Here is a 20,390-nt window from a genome sequence, read left to right on the forward strand (position 1 = left end):
TTGACAGCCATGACCAGCTTTCCGCATTCATGTGCACAGGGTATGCCCAATACGTGCATGCCTTTCTACCTATTAATGGCTTACAATGCAAACAGACAAAAAAAGACACAGAGCACAAGTACAGATAGTGTTTGTAGTCCGCACTCTTCTTCACCTCAGTAAATATGGCACATACCCACGCGGGGGGATTGGCCAAGGTACAGTGGATATTGCCAAAGAAGTATTTGCACGTGGGAAAAAAAAGACGTGAGGCGGCGGCGTAGAAGACTGAATCAAGATAAAAATAGGGAAATTTAATGAAATTTAAAAGATATGAATTACCAGGAATAGAATAAAGCATTTTGGACATGAGACAGAATTTTGTATACAGCTAAAAAGGTAACCGATCAGTTACACTTATGTAATCATGAAGGTAGCCACAAACACTACTTAACGGGAATTCCTTGGCGCTCGCACCGAACGAGAGAAGAACTGGAAGAGACAGAGGGAGTCCTAACCTAGAAAGAGGGACCTCCAAATACTGCTTTCTCTGAACTGCGAACCGCCGGCAAGAGAGGAGAAAATGATCTAATGTTTCAACTTGCCCACATGAGACACAAAGGTTTGTCGCAGCGAACCCGCATTTGCGTAAGTACAAATTTAAGTGAGGAATTTTGTATCGCAGAAGTGTCATGGACACTTCACAACGCCTTGATTTACACCACCGGACATTCCATGGGTACTTCAAGTGGTGGAAATCCACGGTATTGAGCAACGGAACACTCAAGCTGGATGAAATATTTTGGAAAAGCTGGAAACGTGAAGTTTCCAACAGAATGAGGTGAGGGACGGGATAGATTACAGGAGCGCTTAGAGCTAACCTCGCCAATAAATCAGCCACCACGTTAAAATAGACACCAGAATGCCTGCTGGTACCCGGACAAAGCGGATCTCACGTACTGTGCACGGAACAAAAAACCTAAGCGATCGATTCAATAAAGATTTTCCGGAAATTTGGAGAGAGACTAGAACTGAAAGGCAGTCTGCAAGAATAAGAACCCGTGCTACATGCCTGGGAATTTTGAGAAGAGCCAAACCAATAGCCAAAAACTGTACGAAGAATATAGGAGTATAATCAGGGATACGAACGGAATAGCTCCAAGCCAGATCTTGTGAATATATCCCAATCGCCGCCTTCTCACAGCTGCCGGAGGCATCAGTGGAGAGAATAGTATGAAGAAAATTCTGTAGGTGTTCAGAAAGAAGACCGTTTAGTATATTTGCGGGCATATGTTTCGCATGGGACGGGCAAATATGGTCGTAATAGAAGACGGGGTTAGCCTGCGTATCAGCAACTAGTGGCAAGATCAGATCAACCTGAAGCGGAGCTTGCGTGAACCTAACTTGCGGAAGCTGATAGCGCGGCCGGTGCCTCTTCTTCTCCTTCTCCCCAGTGCCTCCCATGCCTACTGTCTTTTTCTTCCATGAATCATGACAGCATTCCGGCTCAACCCTTTCTCCATGCTTACACAGACATTTCTCACAATTAGCCTGAAAGCCGGCCGTAGTATGGAATGAGTTTAGGGAAAATTACCTTTTTAGTCGTTTTATCTGCACAGCTTAGAAGTATGTGAACGGTACTTTGGCTGTGAGTGATTTGCCCTTTCTCTCTCATAGTCTTTTTGAGAACTGAAGTGGTGAAATATATATTAATTTCTTCATTACATATTGTGCCATCATTGTCGCAATAACAAAAATTGGGCACATAGTAAATATCTGCACGCATTGAGGATTTGTCTTTAAACTACGTTGATGCTGTTGATATTGTTAGCCTATCAAAAGATGGCACATACCCACGCTGGGCGATCGGCCAAGACTCCAGTGGCTATTCATCTGTACTCAATTAATAAAAAAGAAAACCACGGGGGAACGCAACACTGGCGGATGTGCTGAATTTCAGGAACAAACTGTGCAACAAGTAAAAAAAATATTCCTAAATCAGATTTTACATTGCATAATGAACCATGACTGTACCAAAGTAATGAGATAGAAGTGAAGCATTTCATTCCTTTCGTGACATAAATGAGTTATGAGGTTTGTTGAATAATTAAAAAAGTGATTTTTCATGGCAGCCAGCATGGGTCATTTCAAGTTATAGCTCAAGATTACAATCACATCTGATATAGGTGACACGCATGCTATGAAAGCAAGATAATTTTTTTCCTTTTTTGTGAGAAATGCACAGGCAGTTTCAAGGCTTGCTTCACAATTTAATTTCTGACGTATACACAAAGGCATGCCTATAAATTATTCGTGCGTTACACCAGAACCAACACTACTTCAGTTGGTAAATCATGTTCATTACCAGGGTGTCATTAATAGCAAACCTATACTTATGCTGCTAATGTTATAGACGAACAAACATTGGTTTTATGAAGACGTTAAGTAATACGTGGTACTGTTGTGTCCATCAGGTTATAAACTGTGCGGCAGTTTCAGTTTCTCTTCTCTTATTTTCAAATTCAATTCTCTTACTTTCAGTTTCTCTTAAGAGTTTCTCAGTCACATGCATGTTTCTCGACACCACGTATACGTGACGCAGGAAAAGAAGGGGGGGGGGGGGTAGGAGGAAACTTGGCGTCAGCATGACATCGCTCGCTCCGGTGCGTCGTTCGATCTTGCATCTACAATACAACAACGTGCCGACGAGGTAAACCTTTACTATGAGTTTCACGGGATCTTACGCCCCCTCGTACATTCCTGCAAACCACGGATCAGCCACCAATACCATGGAACCAGTGGAAGGCACTGTTTTCTACCTACTTAGAGGCGTCTGGCGCCCGAGTTTCCTGCATGACGGCGCAAAGCTATAGATGCTTCTGCATTCGCGCGGCGTCGGAGGTCAGCGTCGTTCCGGAACGCCTCCCGCCACGAGCGCAATTTTAAAACGAAGGAGACCTCAATTACGTGAAGTTACGAAACGCGAAGATGCGTCGAAGGTGCCTCCGCCCGCCTTCCGTCGCGGAGACAAAAAGAGGGCTACTTCCTAAAAACTGAGAGAGAGGGGAGAGTAACAGAAAGAAAATGGGGAACGAAGGCGCGAAATCGCCCAAGTGTGCGTTATTGCAATGAGTCACTGCCCTATATGGAGCATCAGGCTCTATTATCTGCAAAGCAGGAAAAAAATAAAATATATAAAAAATGTTAAAAGTTGAGGGGGGAATAGGCAATATGATTTGCTGTCACAACAGTTTTCTCTGGTCATGAGCACGAAAGAATGGCAGGGGGAGGAGAAGGGCGGCATGTGGAAGCAAGCACGCAAATTGGCATGACCTCAGGAGATGCAGTCGGGGTGCTGTGAATTTCAGTAGGGCTAGGACACTGACCTCTGAAGTGTGGAGAGAGTACCAGTGCTCTCATTCATACCGGCCTGCACAATATTAAACTTATATATAAAGTATGATTCTCGTTGCTCACGCTCACGGGTATTTTGGAAGCCGCTCTGTAGCAGCGTAACTTTTAGTTTGTGAAACTCGTGACCTTCCTGGGAAAGGTGTTTCGACTAGGGGAGGAGAGGAAGAGATCTGGTGTGCGCGCGGTGGTTGTTGAATCTAATTCGGAAGGAATTCTCGGTTTGGCCAATGTATTGCATCTGACAATCGCCACACTAGATCATGCATACTACGTTACTACTGTCACAGTTCAAGTTTTCACGGATGGAGTGTTTGAAGTTAAGAGTGTGTGCTTTGAGCTAGTGTTGTTGCCCGCATGCGCTGGAAAACTTGACAGCGATTCTTCCTGAAAGGTAGGCAAACCACAGGCTTTCCCTTATTGACAGTAGAGTGAACTACATAATTCTGCATGTTTTTTTGGTAGTCTGTAGGTAACCCGTAGAACTGTTGGAAAAATTTTTGACAGTCGATCGTTTTGTTCGATTATGTTGAAATGTTTTTTTTTAGTGTTTTGTTGACATTAGGAAGGTTGTTTGCGAAGGTTAAGACGAGATTAGAGCGGTGTTCATTTGCGGTTGCTGATGGGAGATCCCCAAACATTTCATTACGATCTGTTGCTTCCGCTTTCGTAACGGCATCATCAATAATAGAGGCCGGATAGCATTGGTCCCTCAGAACCTCCCGCATAGGCTAGAATTTTCTTCGAAGTCTTCTGGTCATGAGCAGATCCGTTTGAATCTGATGGCTTGGGAATATGAAATTGAAGTTTTGCAGTGGCATGGGTGGCAGCTCTTGTAATGAAGGTACTGTTGCCGATCCGTGGGCTTTCTATAGACACTGGTGATTAAGGTACCCTTCTCCATTTGAATTAAGACCTCCAAGAAATTAATTTGACAGGTGGAGTAAGGGTGTGTGAAACCGATGTTTGGATGTACGTTGTTAAATAATAAACTGCATGAATTGGTCCTCTGTTTTCGTCCATACCATGAACATGTTGTCTAGGAAGCGTTTGTAAAAAGCCGTTTTTGTTGGGTATGAGCGGATAAACTCCGATTCAGTGCTATGCATATATATGTTGGCATATAGTTTGGCGCCATTTTCGTTCCCATAGCGGTAGCACTCATTTGTAGGTAAAAGGAGTTGTTGAATTCAAAAAAGTGGAGCTTGAGGACCAGATCAGTAAGTGCAGCGATGGTACTTTGGCTAGGAGCATCAGCGTTTTTGTGTTTTCCATAGGATGCGACCAGAATCGGATGCCATCATCATGCGGTATGTTGGTGTACAGAGACACTACATCAAGGGTAACTAAATATGTATATGCAAAGTTGAGAGACGCTTCATTTAGACAGATTTATTTTGAGTCGACGTTTCGGACAGAGCCTGTCCTTTCTCAAGACTGAAGTTACAGCGATCTTCCTCCCGTTCTTGAGGAGTTGTAATTGGCACACATGTCCGCCACAAGCAAAGAGCAACGAGCAATCGGGTGCTGGAAAGAAGATGGACACAAAAGAAAAATACTAGAAAAGGGAGAAAAAGTTATAAATAGAAAAAGAAAAACGCGCTGTCGCACCCTGTCCACCGAGAAGAGGCTGGGAGCGTGCAGAAAAACAAAGAGAAAGGAAAAAAGGAAAACGAGGAGCGGGAGGGGAGAATGGTCGCCCCTCAAGGCAGAGCGGCGGCGAGTACAGAAACAGACGGTGGCGGATTCGCGGAGATGCGTGTACTCGCGTGCCGCTGGCCAAAACGAGTAAAAAAAAACAGAATAAAGCGCAGACATGGCAGGACACTTCCCTGGAGCATCTTCGGCAAAAATAGTCAATGCGGAATCAGCGGCGCAGTTAGCTTAAGTAGAGACACGTGCACTGCATGCAAACACAAACACACAAAAGAAAAATAAAAAAGGCGACAAAACATCCCAGTTCGGGAAAGTGTCGTGGGGGGGGGGGGGGGGGCGGAAAACGTGAATGGCGGGGGGAGCATTTAGGCAAGAGTTCTTCAACTGCACCCCGCTCGGCAAAGTGGTCGAACTGGGTGCGGTGGAGGTAAAGATGCGCTTTTTTATCCCGCGCACGCTGTCACAAATGTGGGGAATTCCGAGAAAACTCTAGAGAAAATGTCTCTGTCCGCAACAGGACACGACGTCATTAAAAGTCACGTGACCATGACGTTACAGGCATGACGTCACTTTTTTGACCAATCAGCGTTTCCAGCTTACCGACTCGCAAACGCTTGTGGCCGGAGAGGCCGGTGGCCTCCAGGAAAGGCCGCAGGATGGTGACCGCCGGGGAAGCGAAGGTGGTCCGCTGAAGTGCAGGGGATGCCCATGGAGCGGTAGTGCGCCTCCATGATAATTCTTGCGGACACAAAGGCAGGGCAATCACACAGGAGGTGCTTGGTTGTCTCTTCTGGGTAATTGCAGAGGGAGCACCCAGGGGAGTAGCTAGCGTCTTTTAAGTACGGAAGGGAGGGTGGGGTGGAGGGGGGGGGGGGGGTGAAAAGAACAATAAAGGCCGAGTTAGGGCAACACCCTCTCAATGCTAAGGCCTCTCCACCGGCCGCGTGACGTCACGCCAAGGGACCGTGCAGGCCCCGCGCTCCGCGATTTCAGCGCGCCGCGCCCGTCTGCACTATTCGGGTACTGCCGTACGTAGCTGCCTTATAAGTGATTCCTTCATTTTCATTTTTGTCGTTGCTGCAGAAAAGAAATTCGCTAGTTTGTGCGCGCCTTAGGCTATCATTTTATCTGCTTTATATATTTTTTTTATTGCAGAACACCTTATTGTCAAGAAAGTTCGAGCTGCTAATACAGTTTTTTATAATAAACAATTTAGCATACGGCCGCCAATTTCGCATTATTGGTCATTATAATAAAAAATTGATTAGTTAATTTCAATTAATCATCTAATTATTAGGTTCTATCACGTACATGATGTCTGCCGTGCGGTAAAATCCATCCGCACAGACCGCACATGCGTATATCTAGTTGTTAAAGTAGAAGTTCGTGAACATTGAAAAAAAAAACACCGTCTACTGCGCATTGTGTTAGTTTTATTCTGTATTGTGTTTTGCTTAAAGCTTTCACACACAGCAATAATGACACTCACAATAATGTTGCGCTGTTGAGTATTTGTACAGCTAATCTGACCCTTACAATAAAAAACGACGAGACACCAGCAATGAAGTGTGCGCAAAGCATTTTTATTGCTTGGGAATAAAACTTACTTCTTCTTAAGCGTTGCTGCTTTCCGGGCTGCGGCCTTCTGCTGCGCATTGTCTTGTATGGCATCATTTCTTAGTTTGCAAAAGTTGTTTAGAACAACGTTGGTTGCAACGCGTACTACCAAGCGCAGGAGAGTTTGTGCAGTGTGGCCATTTTCACATGTCTCAATGTCGTGTTCGTCCAGGAGGGAAATCGTCTGTGAAATCACGACACCACGTTGATTTCTACAGGAGAGAAAATCTTCCGCGGTTGCTCCAAAAGACAACTTCTCTGCAACTAGTTTAGTCATCAGTACCATGTGAACTGTGCATGGCTGGGGAAACTTCAGCCCTCCTCTCGACAGGTTAGCTATCATGGCAGTATTTTCCGCTTCGATCTCTCGATTTTCAATCACCAATGTGCTGAAGCAAGCAGAACATGAAAGCTTCTTTAAAGCAGCATGAGCAGCGTATCCTGCAATGTAGACAATAGCATCCATGTCAGAGTGGGCGTGTGTAATATCGTCGTCGCTGACAGCCACAGAAAAGTTGCATGGGACAAGATCCTCACTTACGTCTTCAAACTCTGTTTCCTCGCGTGGAAATGTCAAAAGTTTTTGAAGACGAAGCTTCTTCTCACATTCGTAGAGCTGACGCACGGAAATGTGGTACTGTGATCCTGCCAGCTGGCGGTAACGGCCGAACCGGTCTTCTAGCGCATCCGTCTGAAATTTGCCCAGCAGTACGTACTTGAAGTGAAGTTCTTCTAAGCAGTAGCGCGAGAGTTCTACCAGAGAATAGCATGTCAGTCGCAAAGCACTGTGAGTCTCTTTCGTCAGCGAGCCACTGGTGATGTTTATTCTTGCCCAAGCGTCCAACCAGTCCACAACGCCGCTCAGGAAAGCTAACTGTGTGTCATCAACAGACCTTACAGGGTCTTGCATGCTGTCCCTTAGCCTCTGGCCTTTGCAAGGGGTCTTAACATTGACTATTTGCCACCATGTGAGGATAACGTCAATGAAAAGAGCAGTCGACTCAGCTTGAGGAATCTTGAACGCGGAACCATGTGTCCTGAGGGCATTTGAAACAAACTGATTAATGACGTCGAGAGCGAGCTTTACATTTTGCCGCTCCATTGAGGTTGGATTCACGGCTTTTGCGTTCAGTCTGTAAGCAGCCTTCACAAGCGACGTCTTCTCTGAAGAATAAAGCTGCCGCACAGCTGCGAAAGAAGCAGCTTTCATACGAGGAGGCCCTTCGGGCATTGCTCCACTCAAGTCCATTTCAGGGAAATAGAGGCATGTTCCAGGGTTTTTCTGGTTAATCCAATTGTTCCTAATGCACTTCAAGAGATGCACAGGATCGACCACGTAGAAAAGAGGGCGAGCGTTATCGGCTGGATGGGGATAGACAATGCTCACCTGAGGACTTGTAGCAAATAACGACATCATCTTGCGGTTCAGAGCATTGTTGTCCGTTATCACAGCGATAATTTTGAGCCCCATTTTCTCAACATTAATGATTATGTTCTTAGCATGCTCGTGCAAAATTTCTGCGCTCAGTTTGCTCACAGGTAATATGTGAATGACGTCCTTGTTTGCAGAAAGGAGTGATTGTACCATGAACACATGGGCTGTTGTTGCTGGTTCCGTTGAATGAACCGACGATCCTACTATTGTGCCCCCTTTGTAGTCGAAGTATGGTTTTATGTGGATCTCATCGATCATCAGGGTCACTGTCTTCTCGTGGTCTTTCATTGATTTGACTCGTTCTCGGATGTAGGAGAGACAGTGCGGTTGATTTTGCTCCACAAGAGGGTCAGCTTTGTAATTTGAGCAAACACGGCGCAGTGTGGAAGGATGGGGCAGAATGATTCTTGATGCAGCTCTTGTGAAGTGATATGCGTGAGGAGAAATTGAATTCAAAATACTGGCGAATACCAGCAGCTCTGCGCTATACACATGCTGTTTCGCGAGGAGAAGCTCTATCTGCTCAACCAGAAATTTCAGCAAAGAAGACTGTTCTTTCGTCGTATCACTGTCCTCAATGAGGTCTGCAAGCAGTGAACCGACAAACTGCAATACTTTAGTATGTTTCGACTCTTTCGTCACCTCAGGTATATTATGCAAGCCTATCTCGAGTTCTTCTAGCAACAAGGACAGGCTGGAGGTGTCGCATACTTGAGCTGGCAGAATCCTGCCTGAAGGAAGCGACAGAAGCTTCACTCCATTCAAGAAAACAGAAAGTGACAGATCAGGGAGAACTACCAAGGCGCATTTCACATTAGGTGAAGGATCATTCTCGATGAGAAGGAACCTAACGCACTGCTCATCGACAGAAACGGTCCAGAATTTCGTGTTGCAGATTCCAGGCAACTTAGATTTGAACTCCTCGTAAGATGAAACTTTGTTTCTTTTCTGTTCAAGCTCATTAGACTGAAGTGACTTCCTCATAGCCTCCTGCAAAGCAGCGTTTTCCCTTCTTGCTTTTTTCGTCTCTGGCGATTCACTCCGTCCAGGCGTTGAGGACAAGTATTTTGGGCAGTTTGGAAAAACAGAAGGCGCAGCATCAATCTTCAACTGTAGCCTGTCACGCTTCACCTCTATTATTTTCCCTGTCAGTTCATCTTGGTGTGACAACGTCGTAATGAAGTCGCCTGCGTGGAAGTGCAGTTCACACACCTGCACGAGAAAATGAAGCAAGGCCATTCGCCATGACTCTCCATTGCCTAAAACACTAAGTAAAAAGAGTCTGAATAGTGAACAGCTTTTACATATTTACACAGCTTTTACACAAGCCTTATGCACATCCACAGAACTAAATGCTTCCTGGACAATTCATACATAAGTGTAAGAAGTGATATCATTGCCTACAAAGACAGCATGCCTTTCCGGGAGCGACAGCTCACAACTAAGATAATTACCAGCGCCTATTAAGCAATATTTCAGAGTCTTACCCTCGAATGCTCTGTAGGTGTGAAATCCTTCCGTGGAATGGCTCGCAACCAGGCTTTTCTTCGTACTTCGTCTCTTGGGAAGCAATAAACACGTACTTTGGGACCATTCTGGTAGTTCCCGCGGCACCCGGGAACACAGCACCGGCCCATGTTTCACGAAGTTGCACTCGCTACACGGCAGGCAATCAGTTTCCCATTCGTGCGCTAGCACAGGTACGCACGCCACACAAGAAACGGCCACACGAAACAGACACAGCCGTGCGAGGAGCGAACGGAAATGCACCCAACGCCAGGCTGAAAGACTCAAGCAGCAGCTAGACGCTCACTGCAAGACTGCGTTCGTGTCTGTGCTTGCCCGGGCAAGCGCGAGCACATCGAGGGAGACAACCGAGCGGAGCGGAGCCGCGCTTGGTGAGCAGCCTGACCGGACACTTGGCGTGACGTAGCGCGTGTGGAAAGGAGGGCCTGGAGAGGCCTGAAGAAAGTATTTAGAGGGTGTTGCTGCGACGCAAGCTACATCGGCGAAACCAAAAATTTCAAACAAAGAATTCGGCAACATAAGAACGACGTCCACAAATTCGCAAGAGACCGCAATCCAGTAGCCGAACATTCCGAGGACTCCGACCATAGAATCAACTTTGAAGAAACCCGCATCCTCGGAACCGAAACAAATTACCACAAGAGGCTCCTTCTGGAATCCTGGCATATCCAAACCACACCGAACAATATCAACCGCACAAAAGGAAACCTGCCCTCAGTATATGCCCAGGCACTTCCATCTTCAATGCAACGAAAAAAAGTACCTGTCCAGCACCTCCCAGCAGTCGGCCAGCGTGATTAACAGCCTATACCCCCCTCCCCCATGCCTTTAGTGACACAGCTGTTGTTCTTTTCACCCCCCCCCCCCCCCTTCCATACTTAAAAGACACTAGCTACTGCCTTCAGTCACCCCTAAGGAAACCTTGGGTTAAAGTTAAAATTTTGGTTGGAGATGTGCAGTTTGTTACAATACAACAGGTATTTTTGTTTTTCGACGGTTGTGCTTCAGTGAGCGGCGGGGGCCATGACATGGGCGGAGAGTGATACTGTAAAGGAAGCAGCTATGCTCGTTTTGTTCTTAGTATATAGAAACTTTGTTGCATGCCTGTTCGAAGTGTCGTGCAAGCTATTTGCCTTTGGGATGCGCCGGGCTCATGCGTATTCGTTCATATCGAGATCAAGTCTGTATTTCCGGTCGCGCGCTGTTTTTAGATCCGTTTCCTGTAGCAGTTTCAGCAATTGCTTTGTTGAGGTCACGGGAAAGAAGTGCGAAGAAGGCGAAGCATTTTCGCACTTAATGACAGCGAAAATGTTTCAACTCCCCATATGGTTTCGTTTGCCACCCTTCGCGTATTAATAGCATGAACGTTATTGCTCTGAGCTGTCACTGTGTAATGAAGTTCGAGCTGAATTTGGACGCCTTTTCTCACGTGTTTATTTTGCCCATGCCCTATGATAGTGTCATTTGTGACAAAAAGTACTCAGTGAAATGAGAATGCACATGTGCATTCAATTTCAATGATGCCTGTGGTTATGCTGAAGAAAAATAATTTGATGTGTTCAATAGATTGACTTTCATTTTCTGTATGGTGGATCACAAGTTAACTGTGCTACTCTGCAGTGACATTACAAGCTAGTATTTCAACTAGAGAAAATTTATGTGTACAGCTGCAGCTGTGCATGTTAAACATGAAACACAGCATTGAAATGATGCACAACACTGTGAAACCTATAGTAAAGCCACTGGGAAATCCTAAACTTCTAGAAGCAGCCTGAAAAGATACGGCCATGTATATTAATTATCATGCGCTAAACTAGATCTGTGGATGTAAAACCTGACACGTGGCTATGCTAGAAGGGTGGATTTATAGATCATTCTTATGGGAGGAGGGGGGCTGTCTCATTTGAAACATGTATTTCTTGGAATTTTTTTGTTGAGAAATAGGGGTTCGGCACCGTTTTCTTATGTGAAATTTCAGGCTTGGGGATGGGGATGACATCCCCCCCCCCCCCCCCCATAAATCCTCCCCTGCCACGCTACTATAGGCACTGTCGGCCCTCTCTGTTTCTGTCACCTCTATGAGTGGCTCTTGAAGTTGTGGATCAAACGTCATTGTTGGTACGGTCATCATTATGAATATGTTATGATGCTAAGTTTTGCATTCAGGGTCAAGAACTCAGACTTCTTAGTATATTTGCCCATCCTCGCTGCTCTATGAGAAAGCATTCCTGGCATGGCCAGCCACACGAAAACTTGTTATGAAGATACAGTATTCAAGACCAAAAACAAAATACTGCAGGATTCTTTTTGTCCTCACTGCTGCAGCAGAAGACATTGTTGACACAGCCAGCTGCCCAAACATATGCAACATATTCTTGTTGACAGCGCGTTAAAGCACAGGGACAGAAGAAACACAGAGGACGACGTCACAGGCGCTGACTGTGACGTCGTCTTCTGTGTTTCTTCTGTCCCTGTGCTTTAACGCGCTGTCAACAAGAATGGATCATTACCAACTAGCCCGGCAATTTGTCCTATTCATATGCAATATAGAGATTGCAATATTCATCAACAAGAGCAGCATTAAAAGGCAGGTTGAACACTAAGCTGCGGTATGACCATGCATGGAAGAATTGTTCACGACTTAGCCAAAAGCAGGCACATTCACACTTATTCAGCGCAAATCTGAGAGGGTTGTGCTATCCACCAGAGAGCGTGATTGAAGTGTGGCCAGTATATGGACCACTTTTTTTCGAGCACAGCATGCAAACAACCCGACATCAAAAGCCTTGCTCAGGGATCTCAGGCATGAAGCTCAAAGAAGCAAATAAAGATTTTTTCACAACCTCATGAGCACGTTTGACAGCTGTCCAATCGAAAATCATGATGCTCTCATGTACAAAGTGTTGCGGAGGGCCATTTAAATATAAGCCTCGTGCCAGCAAGCTGGACACGGAAAGCTTCCAGGGTAGCCATGTACTAAAACTTTTCCGGAAGGCTACATTTAAAGGCAGTACTTTACATTACATTAAAGTGGGATAGTTCTTTCAGAAGTACCATGAAATATACAGCGCGATCCAAGGCAACCAGCATATAAAAAAGGAATGAAAGATGATACACGGCACAGAGTAACAAGTTCTATTTCAGTGGCACCATGTGTAACAGCTTATATAAAAAAGAACACAAACAAGCATGCTCTTAAAAGTATCTATATGCAAAATTTGGTTTTGTTTTCTTCTGCTATATTTTGGCAGCAGCTGTGTATTTATACACAATTTCACTGAACTAAATTTTTTTGTCCTTCACCTTATCTGGTGAATTTGACCTAGCCCTGCTATTAAGACGTACGAGCCCAGGATGAACCGGATGTATATCTCGCCAAGTGCAGCCTGGAAGGAACCCAGGGACACATACTCCGTCGTCGCAAAACGACGCAGGCGAAAGCGGCGAAAGACACTACGTACCACGGTGGGCCACCGCAATAAGTGAGAGTTTCTTCCCCCGCTTACCGCAGTTGCGATAAGTGCGTTCGCCGAATGCTATTTGATTATGACCACGCAAGCCGGACTGTTTCGTTCGAACGAGAGAGCGGGGACGGCGCGGACACGACGCGGCAAAGAGCAATAACTGGAAGGAGCTGGATGTCCTGCACGAACATTTCCGACGTCTCCCGTACATGAACAACGGCCACAAACAAAGCGCCACTTGCACTGGTCACTGGAGTCTCTTTACGCCAGCAAGAGCGCGCCCGGACAATAAGGCGCTGATATGGTGGCTGTAAGCCACCATAGCGCTGAGCTCGTTTCCGGCTTCAAAAATTGTCACATGATGGCCTCTCCTTAAATTTTCCTTCCTCAATGTTGGTGACGTTGCATGAAAAAAGACGAGGCCCCGCCCTAGTCGGATTTGTAGCCTCACTCGAGGGAAAGCGCCGCGATCTTCACACCTTCGCATTCTGGCCACCCTACCAATATGTTTTAGGGCGAAGCAAGGAGGTTATATTAAAACTTTTAATATATAACCTCCTTGGGGCGAAGCCAAGTGCGCCTTGCTGTCTTCCCGGCATTCCCACGGTGGATAAAGTGCTCTTTCACTGCACTTCGTGAACTGGTTCTCGCGGGTGCTGCACTTCGTCATTCGTTTCAGCGGTGCAAGAAGGCGTCGTCTGCACGACGCCATTCGTTTCAAAAAAGTGCAGACGTTGTGCAGGTCTAGTTCAGGAAAGTGCAAGAAAACTCAATGTTCGGTGCCGAAATGGTGCAGCTGTAGCCGCCATGGAAGCAGACGACGGCTTTCGCGACGATGGCTTGCGCTTTGCGATAAACGGCGGACATACTCAAATTATTCCGCTCGTCGATGACAACAGTGCCTCACACGGGCCCGCCGACTCTCATGGAACGTGAGTGGCCACCCGAGAAGGCGACGACGGAGGTGGGGACGGCGGCCCTCGCCGGCACCTTGCATCTCTCGACCATCGTGCTCTCGACGGACCCGTAACCGGCGTCTATCGATCCTTTCTACTAATAAAGTTATATTAGTACTCGAAGCCGGTTAACTAAAAAGTAAACACGTGCATGCAGCGCGCATCATGCACGTTGTTGCAACAACCGCTTAGCATGTAAGTCGGCGCGCGCGCACCTCAGTCAGTGCTGTGGCATGTTGCAAGTTGCGCGTCCGCGCCATAAGTGTCGCCACGGTCGGAACGATTGCAGCGATCCTGGTATCTGGCAGCAAACGCGGCTGGAGTCAATGACACAACGCGTCTGCGCCGCCAGTGCCGCCGCGGGCAACGCTGCAGCGCAGTGGCAGCAGACGACAGCGACCGGCGCAAGCATAGCGAGCAAAGTTTTGAGCAATTTATGTTTTTACCGCCAACTCCCAGGCACCGCCACCGTCGCATTTCAAAATCGTCCCCATTGGCTCTACGGGAATGTCACACCCTTGCCTCAGTCGTGTTCAGAGAACAGACGTGCGTTTCGCTTAGCTGCCGCAAGGTTGCATCGAGACTGATTCATAGCAACACTTCGCTGCGATGTGCTGTTTAAAAATTCTTCACGCGCTTCGGGATGTTGGCGGCCGTTGATTTGGGCGCCACGCTGCTGGCTGCAATTTGGTGGCGACGCCAAGGCTAGCAGACGACCAGGCCTGCACTCGACCATTCGTTTTGGAAGTAAGCAGCACTTGAACTGCTGGATGGATGGATGGATACGGCTGAACCCTTTACATCGGGCGGTGGCTCAAGCCACCTAGCCATGTCTTGTGAAATTTTACTCCTGTCTTGCTTTTAGCCACCAATCAGATAACCTTCGCTTGGTTACTTCTAACCTCTTAAAATCCACTTTCCCTTCACTATCCCTAAACCCCAATGCCTTGGGTAAGTCAGCCCCGCTGCCTTCCACTGTAGGGTGAAGCCCTTTACAGAAAAGTATCAAGTGTTCAGCTGTTTCCTCCTCCTCTCCGCACGCAATGCACAAAGTGTCTATCTCCTGGTACCTGACTCTATACGTCTTAGTCCGCAAAACTCCAGTCCTGGCCTCAAACAACAAAGAACTTCCCCTACAATTATCATAGATATTTTCTTTGACAATTTCCTGTTTAAAGGTCCGGTATGTTTCTAGTGCCGATTTCGTCAGCATCCCTGTTTTCCACAAAGCTCTCTCTGTTCCTTTAACCTTTTTCTTAACCGATAATTGCTGATTTGCCCCCTTACTGCTGTCCACTGCTGGAACTGGCACTGCACGCTCGCGGCACTGCTGCGGAATTTTACATAACTGGTGCAGGGAGTGCAGATGAATCGAACGGACCTATTGATGGTGGCGCCAGCTTCACCTCTAGGTAGTGTTTAGAAACTCTGTAAGAAACTCTATGGGCAGGAGGTTTCTGTACCTCATCATCATCACCATCTTCAAACCAAACAGTTGCGGCTAGTTGCGGCCGTAGCCAGCAGCGAGGGGGTCTGTGGCGCTTTGTTTCGCTGCGTACCGAACTCGGCTGAGTTGCGTGCGGTTTGTGCAGTCATCGTGAGCAAGTTGACCAAGTGAGGAGAAATGCTTGGCTGCGTTCCTGCAGCTCGGTCTCTACTGTAGCAGTGCCCGCCTCAGACTTGACAGCATGAGCGAGCTGTCGCCGGACGAGGTAAGCGGTCATAGCACTCGGCGGGCATGCAAGTCATCGCCGCCGAGCAGCCCCGTGGGAGCAAGCTCCCAGTTTGCTTTGCTTTGGCCAGTGCTGCTTTAGCTCTCTGGTAGCCCGATCGATTCGTTCCTTACAGCCTGAACTGCCGCGCTGAAAGCCAGTGCCGAGTCGTGCTTCAGCCGAATGCTTTGGCGGGTGCATCGGTCGACAAGCAGGGCAGAGTAAAAGAAGGTACACACAAAACATCTAAGCATTGCGCTTCCTGCTAGTGCGCTCCGTATTTTGTGGATACGCAAGTGCCGATACCGATAGGCGCACCAGGGAGGTTACAAGGAAAAATAATGGGAGCTCGTGAGCATGCTTCACAGTAGATAACGGTTCGGCGGTATATTCACGCGCTTTTGAAGCAAGGTTTTGTAAGAAAGTCTGTGGTTGACATGGCCCATGTGCGCAGTTCAGCGCTGTACCTTCTTTTACTCTCTCCTGTTTGCGCTGCTGAATCATGATGACCAACTCACCCAATCTGCAGTTCTTCTGCTCATGTTTCGGTGATGTGTGCATCAGATGGTGCTGCGAGCATTAAAGTGAAAAGCTGCATTGTTGGTGGAGCATTGCGGCAGTTTGGTGCCGCACAGTTGGCTGCAAGGGCCCTGAGTTTCTTTAATCTTTTTTTCTAGGAACCGACAACAGATGTTAGGAACAGTTTCTTTTTTTTGTGCGTGCACCAGAAAGCTGGGTGTCCAAAGTACCAAACGTATGCCATAAAATATTTTAACAATTTTCTTGTCTGGGAAGACACCTGTCCTGGTTTGAAAGAAACAGTGGTCAGAGAGCACAATGGCGATAGCACGCTGTTACAAGTATCATCATCATCAGGCTATCTACACCCAGTGCTCCCCGCAGGGGGTCATCTGCAGCTTGCAGGCGTTGGTGAGTGGCGACACCACGGGTTCCCAAGCATCCGTCAGGGACATCCCCGCAGGGGGATGATGAACGTTGCATCACCATGGACCCGAGCACCCGCGCTTCGCCATGCATGGCATCGCCGTGTCCGGGGAAAAGGGGATCCTGGTGGTTGAGCCGATGCCGAGCGTTTGGACCCTTAAGGCCCCTTGGCGGAGGCAACACACCACTTTGGCCCCAGCTTCCTGTAGACGGCACCTCCGGCCTGGCACCTTCGGCCTGACCCGTCCGGGGGAAATCGGCAGTTGCCTTTTCCTGTCCTCCTCTCCATCTTTTACTTTCCTATCTTCTTTCTCATAACTCTCCTGTCTCCTCCTCTCTTCTCGTTTTTTCATACATATTTCATAGACGGCTAGGGTTAACCTTGTGTGGCGAACTACCCTTGGTTTCGTCAGATCTGGTTATAGTTGAGGTGTATAGCTGGCGTGGGCAGGACTTGCTTGCAAGCCCTTGTCCTGCCCCCTAGTTGGGCTCTATGGTGGGTGGCTAGCACTGTGACCGAACTAAAAGATATTTGATGGCTCATTTCTTACCTTCCGCTGGTATCGTCCTCCAAAAAAAGGGCGCACTGAAGTGACTGCGCAATTCTTTGGCAACAAGAGAAATTTCCCGCGCTACCATGTAGTACATAGCGAAGACCCTGAAAATAACTGCTCGACTTGTGTCACCCTTTCTTGTTTTAAGAACCCTAACTGACACCATAGGGCAAGGTTACAAAATCAAAAAGTTAGCTAGTGGAGACCTGCTTCTGAAAATTCTGTACAAGCATCAATACGAGAAACTCTCAGATGTTACATGATTCGGAGAACTTCCTCTAACAATCAGCCCACACAGATCACTCAACACTGTTTGTGGAGTAATTTCCGATGATGACCTGAAATACCTAACCGAGACTGAACTACTGGAAGGATTGAAAGATCAGGATGTTACCAATGTCTATAGGATCAAAATAAGACGCGACAACACGGAAACACCAATGAAACACATTATCCTCACCTTTGCATGTAGTATGCTTCCCGATTCAGTGGAAGTAGGTTATGCAAAGCTAAAGCTCAGACCATACATACCCAATCCACGCAGATGCTACAAATGCCAGAGGTACGGCCATGGCTCGCAGAGCTGCCGGGGCACAGACCTGTGCCAAATGTGCTTCCCACGGCCATTCTGCTGAAAACTGTAATGTTGAACCCCACCTTTGTGCAAACTGTGAGGGCAGTCATCCGGAAGCGTAAAGGATTGGGCAAGTTGGTCAGACATGCTTAACAGAATAATGGCGCAGATCAAGTGACAGGACAGCCGCTTCGCACATCGCGTCCATGTGCGTCACTGTTTGATTATTGTTAACAGTTTGGGCGTGTTGCTTTGTATAAATTCGGCATATTGGCAGCCAAACAATAAAGTTGTAAGTTGGCGCTTGTGTGTGTTTGTACTCTCCTGCTGTCCTGTCACTTGATCTGCGCCATTATTCTGTTAAGCAGTCATCCGGCTTACTCACAGTCATGCCCAGCCTGGAAAAAAGAAAAGGAAATAGTAACACTAACAGTCAAAGAAAAGATATCATTCAGAGAAGTGTGGAAACGACTCTCGTTGGGACAAAACCCAACCTACTCTGCTGTGGTGCAACAGGGCACAGCATCACAGCGGCCTTCGGCTCCTGCACAGCTCACACACACTGAGCCTGCGGCAGGGCCATCCGTGCCCCTGGTGGCCACAGCTAGTTCTGCGCCACCATCCAAAAAATTGGCCGCGCGGACCTCCAGGTCAGCCGGCCTCAAGGCCCCTCCCCATACGGGGAGGCCCAAAATGAAGACAACCATGTTTTCAGCACGTTCGTTCAGCGTATTGGAGGATACGATGGACACAACTCCTCCCTCACCTCCGCTGCAGCGGTGGCAAAACTCTATGGAGCGAAAAAAAAGAGATAAAAAAGCCCAATAACTGGTCCACCAACCTAGGTTCTAAGCGTCCTCCCTATCTAGTCTATAATCATGGCATTTCTAGTTCACTGGAACTGTTGTGGACTTTTACACAACTACACAGACATAACAGATATTTTAAATTCATTCTTCCCAGTAGCAATGTGTCTCCAGGAGACTTACCTAGGACCACAGATAAAAAACATTCTTAAAAAGTATCAAGTCTTTCGCTGTGACCGACAGAACTCTAAGCAGGCTCTCTGGAGGCGGTGCTATTGTGGTCCAGGGTAGTGTTGCTACTCGGAAAATTGACCTAAAAACCTCGTATGAGGCAGTTGCTGTGATCGTCCTAGATTTTAAAAGCATAACAATATGCTCCATATACATTGAACCTCACCTAACCGTCAAGCTTCACGATTTAGAAACACATTTAATACAACTACTGGAGCCGCATCTTTTAGTTGGGGATTTTAATGCTCACTCCTCCTTTCGGGGAAGTGAACATATGGACTTCAGAGGCAGAATTCTGGAAGATTTTATTCTATGCAACAATGTATGCCTGCTGAACATGGGAAAACACATTTACTGTTCTCCAGGCAGTGAGAAAATGAGCTGCCTAGATTTATCTTTTTGCTCCCCTTGTGTTTTTAACGATTTTAAATGGGATGTCATTGACAACACATATGGCAGCGATCATCTCCCTATTTTAATAAGTTTAATATCCCCACCGAAAATCGTCCCAACAAGGCCGCGTCATTGGAAACTTCATTTGGCAGACTGGGAGCTTTTTAGGGAAGAAGCCACATTGGGAAAAATTGTTTTAGAAAATCTGAGCATTGATCAAATAAATGAAAATTTGACGTATTGCATATTAACTGCCGCACATTTAGCTATTCCTCAGTCATCAGGAGTGGTGCGACAAAACCACAAAGTGTGGTGGACAAAAGACTGCAAGGAAGCGAAAAAAATACAAAACTGAGCTTGGGGTAAATTTTGTAGGTACCCAGCACAAGAAAACCTCGTACATTTTAAAAAAGCAAGAGCCAAAGCTAGGTACGTCCGTCGCAGTGCAGACAAAACCTCATGTAATGTTACTTCTATAAACAGTTATGTTACTTCTATAAACAGTCAAATGGCAAAAAAAAATGTGGGAACAGTTTTTAAAATTAAAAGACAACTTTTCACCTTTCACAATTCTCTTCTTGACAACACCTGGCACACAAACAGGCAGATATTTTGGCGGAACACTTCGCTGCAGTTTCCAGTTCATTTCAATATACACAGTCATTCCTGAAATACAATAATATAGCTGAAAAACAGACTTCCAACAAGTGGAGGTTCAAACCAAGAATACAACAATTTAATTACTCTCCAAGAAATAAATGCTGTACTGTCTGCCGGCAAAAAAACTGCTCCAGGACCCGACCAGATACACTACCAAATGCTTGCCCATCTTTCCCAGCCTGCCGTAGAGGCACTCCTGACTTTCTTTAATAAAATATTCATAGAAGGAAAAATACCTCAGGAGTGGAAAAGAGCCATCATAGTGCCATCCCTGAAACTTGGGGAAACCAACAACTTCCCGTGATAGCTATAGACCAATAGCACTTACTAGCTGTCTCGCAAAATCTTTCGAAAGTGTCCTAAATATAAGACTAACATTTGTCCTTGAATCCCGCGAACTTCTCAACGTCCATCAATGCTGTTTTAAAAAGGCATGCTCAACAACAGACCATCTTGTTCCCCGCGAAAAC

The 20,390-nt window shown here is 46.7% G+C and overlaps 1 protein-coding gene and 2 long non-coding RNA genes across 5 annotated transcripts in view; 1 reads left to right on the forward strand and 2 right to left on the reverse strand.

The window, feature by feature from the left end:
- Positions 1-4,766: 4,766 nt before the first annotated feature.
- Positions 4,767-14,244, reverse strand: LOC144119460 (uncharacterized). The gene is made up of 3 exons (XR_013312375.1): positions 13,087-14,244; positions 5,647-5,878; positions 4,767-4,917 (listed from the first exon to the last, which is right to left on the reverse strand). It is a non-coding gene; the product is annotated as an uncharacterized LOC144119460 (long non-coding RNA).
- LOC144119459 (uncharacterized) lies at positions 9,007-9,751 on the reverse strand. Its single transcript, XR_013312374.1, has 2 exons — positions 9,586-9,751; positions 9,007-9,310 (listed from the first exon to the last, which is right to left on the reverse strand). It is a non-coding gene; the product is annotated as an uncharacterized LOC144119459 (long non-coding RNA).
- Positions 14,245-15,464: 1,220 nt separating the features above from the next.
- Ube4B (Ubiquitination factor E4B) overlaps positions 15,465-20,390 on the forward strand; it is a 423,977-nt gene continuing 419,051 nt past the window's right edge. Inside the window, exon 1 of one of the 3 annotated variants that reach the window (XM_077655721.1) lies at positions 15,465-15,757. In XM_077655721.1, coding sequence (XP_077511847.1) covers positions 15,734-15,757 — 24 coding nt within the window. In that variant the 5' untranslated portion in view covers positions 15,465-15,733. The remainder of the gene's footprint in view (positions 15,758-20,390) is intronic. The other 2 variants (XM_077655722.1, XM_077655720.1) reach the window with 2 other exon arrangements.

Source organism: Amblyomma americanum, chromosome 2, assembly GCF_052857255.1.
Source record: "Amblyomma americanum isolate KBUSLIRL-KWMA chromosome 2, ASM5285725v1, whole genome shotgun sequence".
NCBI classification, from domain to species: Eukaryota; Metazoa; Arthropoda; class Arachnida; order Ixodida; family Ixodidae; genus Amblyomma; species Amblyomma americanum.